Source organism: Cyphomyrmex costatus, unplaced genomic scaffold, assembly GCF_001594065.2.
Source record: "Cyphomyrmex costatus isolate MS0001 unplaced genomic scaffold, Ccosl1.0 scaffold606, whole genome shotgun sequence".
Lineage (NCBI taxonomy): Eukaryota > Metazoa > Arthropoda > Insecta > Hymenoptera > Formicidae > Cyphomyrmex > Cyphomyrmex costatus.
This window is the reverse complement of record NW_017280163.1, coordinates 2,306-7,625: the sequence shown is the minus strand read 5'-3', so window position 1 is coordinate 7,625 and position 5,320 is coordinate 2,306. Positions and strand designations below refer to the sequence as shown.

General features: G+C 30.9%; 1 protein-coding gene across 1 annotated transcript; it reads right to left on the bottom strand.

Moving 5' to 3' along the window:
- Positions 1-803: 803 nt before the first annotated feature.
- RpL24-like (ribosomal protein L24-like) lies at positions 804-2,347 on the bottom strand. The gene is made up of 2 exons (XM_018547101.1): positions 2,219-2,347; positions 804-1,390 (listed from the first exon to the last, which is right to left on the bottom strand). Exons 1-2 carry the CDS (start codon positions 2,297-2,299, stop codon positions 944-946), a joined length of 528 nt encoding a protein of 175 aa, XP_018402603.1. The 5' UTR covers positions 2,300-2,347; the 3' UTR covers positions 804-943.
- Positions 2,348-5,320: the final 2,973 nt, after the last annotated feature.

The window sequence follows — 5,320 nt, the reverse complement described above, 5'->3', positions numbered from 1 at the left end:
GTATTGTAAATTTGTCTTGTAATTATCACATTGAATTGTCTTTTTACACAATAAAATTCCATTTTCTCTCTTTTATTTATGATGACAAAAGATCCATACACACAATAAATGCTACGTATTGTCTGAGTTATTCTATACAATACAGTATGCAATTATCAGATGGGTATTATCGATTCTGTAATTACATATTTAACACATAGCAAAAATGGAAAGAGAAACGATGCTCGTGCACAATACCAGGCGATTAATATCGAAACCAGTCGAAACCTTGGGACGCGGATATTGCAGCTTTAATATACGCCTATTGTATAATTATGTGATATAATGGGAAAACATTATTTATTCTTATTACAATGTTCCTAACGACAAGAATATCATATCGACGTTTTTTTGCAAAATGCATGGACGGCTATAAAACAGATCTAATGAATAGGTTCGGTCTCATCAACTCTATTTAACTTAATCGACTAATTGTTACATTGAAACTGACCAATCGCATTTACTGTTCAGCAGAATTGACCAATCACGGTTGACATTTAATCCATAGATTAAACTAGACTGTAGACAGAGGTTTCTGTCTGTTATAGATCGCGCGTAAAACCGAATACATTTCAGTTTGCTTACGATTTGCCCTAGTAGCTCCATCTATAGAAATCTTTTTAAAGTTTGAAACTCGAACTTTCGATAAAAAGGAAGAGAATAAATATCATTAAACATGATTTTTTATTTGTCACACTTGGCATTAAAAAATAATAAATAAAGGAAATGAAGTTAAAAAACGTTTTAATTTTGTAATTGTTTGTTCTTATGAAAGTTTTGCATAATTTCATTAGTTTGTTAAAAATTGATGTATCTATATAAAATTATTGTAACTTATAACTCGTAATTTATTAACACAGTGGAAATAATGTGTAAGATATTAAGATGAAATATATACAACAATCTAATTCACTTCCACTGCCTCGGTTTCAAGTTCATTGTTGGAATCTTCATCTACTTGCATCTGTTCCTGTTCTTTGGCTGCCTCTTCTTGCTTTCTCCTTTGTTTGAGACCAGCGGCTGGTAAATAAATGAGAGATAAATCACGCTGCACCTCCTTCTGATCTTTCTCCTCTTCGATTTCTCTTCCCTTGCGTAATCGCTGCATAATGTGTAGATTCTGTCGCTTCTGCTTGATAGTTTCTACCTTTTTCATTGCCTCTACAGTCTTATTCCATAATTCTCTATTATATTTGACAGGTACATTTCTCCTCTTTTCAAATTCGAACGATGGATCTACGGTCAATTCTTTGCCAACAGTCTTTCTGTAGGCTTTGGTCCATTTGACTTTTCTAGGATTCTTCTTCTTTTTGAATGCTGCGTGACATTTTGAGCGACAGAACTTGAATATCTATAACATAATTTACAAATTAAATAATAATTAAAGGCTCAAAAGAATAAATCAAAAATAATCAAAAATGCCAATATGATCCGATACTGGATGATAATGTGTATAATAATATTTCTTTATTGTAATTAGATATATGTTTCGATCTCTGCTTGAGATCCTCCTCAGTACATTGGACAGTTTAAATATTAAAAGATGTAGTAAAATGTGAAGAATTACATACCCAATAAGTAATAATGTCCAATAGTCTAAACTCGTTCACTAAAGTGCTCAATTTAATGAAGACGAGTTAACATTTAGACTGAGCACTTTAAATTGAGCACTTTAGTGAACAAGTTTAGACTATTGGACATTATTACTTATTATGTATGTAATTCTTCACATTTTACTACATCTTTTAATATTTAAACTTTCCAATGTACTTAGGAGGATCTTAAGCAGAGATTGAAACATATATCTAATTACAATAAAGAAATATTATCATACACATTATCATCCAGTGTCGGCTCATATTGGCATTTTTGATTATTTTTGATAATTTACAAATGCAATAATATCATTTCGACAAACAGAAACAATCAGAAATTATCAAAAATTTAATTACTATTGTTAAGAATCGAAAATAATTTTTTTCAAAGAGATTTAATTTTCACATTTCGCAAAAAGCACAAGATGTAAAAAATCAATCGCATAAAGGATTTATAATCTATCTTTACATCTAAAATGTATACAAAATATATAACCTCACTTTGACATACAACACACGTGATATTCCGTTACTCTACAAGTTCATTGTGTTATTTAATGTTAGATTAAATATGCGGCTCTCACCTTACAATCATTCCTTACAAACTGAATTCCATGTCCCGGATATATCCGAGATGAACAGAAATAACACGTTTCTATACGCATATTGCGATATTTATTGCAATGAAGAATAGAGAGACCACCAGCACAGATACTGTGCTGACTGTGCCACCAGGACCACCTCCACATGGACACGTAAGGCTGCGCACAATGGAGGAACAGATATTAGATATTAAAATATTAACCTATCAGAATTGTGTATTCCGGTGTAACTGGTATCTGATAGGTTAATATTTTAATATCTAATATCTGTTCTTCCATTGTGCGCAGCCCTAAGTTTACTACTTTCTGTGTTTTTGGACAAACAGATGGCACTGTAGGAAAGTTTACTACTTTCGGTGTTCCTGAATGAACAAACAGATGGCACTACAGTTAAAGTTATTTTGAATGAGAGTAGCTGTGTTTAGCAGAAAAAGCAGCTTTGCAACTATTGTAAAATTTTTTAACATAGAATCTGTTTTTTGTTCCTGTACTGTCTAAACTAGTACACACGGTGCAATAAGTTGAAGCGAAACAAATATACGTTTGTTTCATTTTAACTTATTGCACCATGTGCACTAGTTCAGACAATGCAGGAACAAAAAACGGACCTATAATTTAGGGCCAATTTCACCAACGTCGGTTAAGCTAACCGGTTAAAGTGTCAACCGTGATTGGTTCATCCTGGTCAAAGACAAATGCGATTGGATAATTCCATTGGAATTAACTGTTGGTTAGGTTGGTAAAATTGGCCCTTATACATTTAAATTCATTGAAAAACTAAGGACAGGACCAATCACGTTAAAGAAATTTATACTAATCGTAAAACTGTTTTTTCTTTTAAACGCAGCCAATATACACAGTACTAAGTTGTATCTTAAGGAATATCTTTAAACCTGAGACACGACTGAAAAGCACAAACAATAATAATAAGAAATAACAGATTTCAATTAGAACTGTGTATTTTACATAATCTCTAATAGATTCAGAGTTGGGCATGTATTACATTTGAAATACTTTTATTTAAACATAGTTTTTGTAATTCAAATACAAATATTGACAATTAATCTTATTATTTAAATTACGAAATACATAAAACTTTCAATTTTTTAATTTTAAATACAAAATATGTAATATTTTCATGTGCACTGCTGAAATACAAAATACAAATATTTTCAATCTTTCATTATATATATTGATATAAGAGAACAAAATACAGAATAATATTTTATATACTTATGAAATATAAAACATTTTTATGTACCCCGCTGAAATACAAAATATAAGATACGTACAATTGTCTTACAAACACCGTTTTTTGAATAAAAGTGTTTCAAATATAAATAGAAACTAAAAAGACAAATTAAGAGTCAAAACATTAAAAATTTCTTTAATCACATAGTAAAAATAAGATAAAATAAATTAATATAAATTAACATAAAAAACAAGACTAAATTCGAAGATATAAAAATATACATAAATATGAAAAAACAAGAACAAACTTAATACAAAAATAAAAAAAGGCTTAATCATAAAATCTATAAAACTTTACATGTTTCGACTCGTGGATTGAGTCTTCTTCAGAAGTAACCAAACGAAAAATAAAAGTAACTGTAAATTTCGTTACCGTTACCCAAAAAATGTAACTCGTTACCGTTACAGTTACCAAAAAAAGAAAGTAACGCAGTTACCAGTAAAGTTACCAAAAAAGTGACTTGTAACTGTAACTTCGTTACAAGTAACGAGTTACTTCCATTCCCTGTACATCAGCACACAATTATCAAATAAAAGGCTGTCAAGATTGTCGAAGACAGAAATTAACACGTCTGCACGATACAAAAATTAGCTATGATCTAAAAAGGAAACAGCACAGCAAAGTCAAATTTTGTTTATCAACAGCAAAGTCAAATTTTGTTTATCAAATTTTGTCTATACACCTTGTTTTAAATTCTACATACTTCGTGTTTGATAAGAAGTTTATAAGCAATGTTTTGCTTATGTGTGAACACCCATGGGTTCACCATTATCACCTATTGTGGCGGATTTGGTTATGAGGAGGCTCGAGTCATTAGCGTTGTTGTCGTTTAACAGAGAACTTCCTTTTTATTATAGATACGTGGATGATGTTTGTTTGGCTGTTGATGTGTCGGATATTAACTTATTATTGTGCAAATTTAATGAATTTCATCCTCGTCTCCAATTTACTGTTGAAATTGGAGGTGATAGACTGGAGTTTCTAGACGTTTCTCTGATTAATAGGGATAATAGACTATAATTTTTGACTGGTTCCATAAGCCTACTTTTTCGGGTAGATTTTTGAATTTCCTACCTAACCACCCACTGTCTCAGAAGAGAGGTAGTTTTTTCTTTAGTTGATAGAGCCTTTTTTTTGTCGGATTTTTGTTTTCATTATAAGAATTTTAACTTCATTATTAGTATTTTACTAGATAATGATTATCCCCTAAATTTCATTTTTGATACTATTAATCAACGGTTAAAATATTTGGTAAAAAATAAATTTATTGTCAATGACCAACCTACTAATACTCAAAACAATTCAAGGTCTGTCTCTTTGCTTACTGTGCCTTTTGTTCCGTGTCATACAGAAAAATTTAAAAGATTTCATAATAATGATATCAGAGTTTCGTTTCGTAGCCCGAATAAAATGAGTAAATATGTTAAAGTTCAAAAAGATGCCCTTTCAAAAGACTCTAGAAGCAACGTGGTTTATAAAATTTCATGTAACGATTGCGATGCATCTTACGTCGGCCAAACAAGTAGACAATTAAAAACGAGAATTTCCGAACATCGTAATCATATTAAACGGAACACGACAACGCGTTCAGTGATTACTGAGCATAGGTTACAGCACGGCCATGACTTTCGATGGAATGAAGTAGAGGTTCTTGATGAAGAATCTAATTACAGGAAGCGCATTGTGTCTGAAATGATTAACATTAAAAAACAGAAGAACAGTTTGAATTTGCAAACAGACACTGAAAACCTTCATGAGACATGCATTCCGTTGATAAACAAAATTTGACTTTGCTGTGCTGTTTCCTTTTTAGATCATAGCTAATTTTTGTA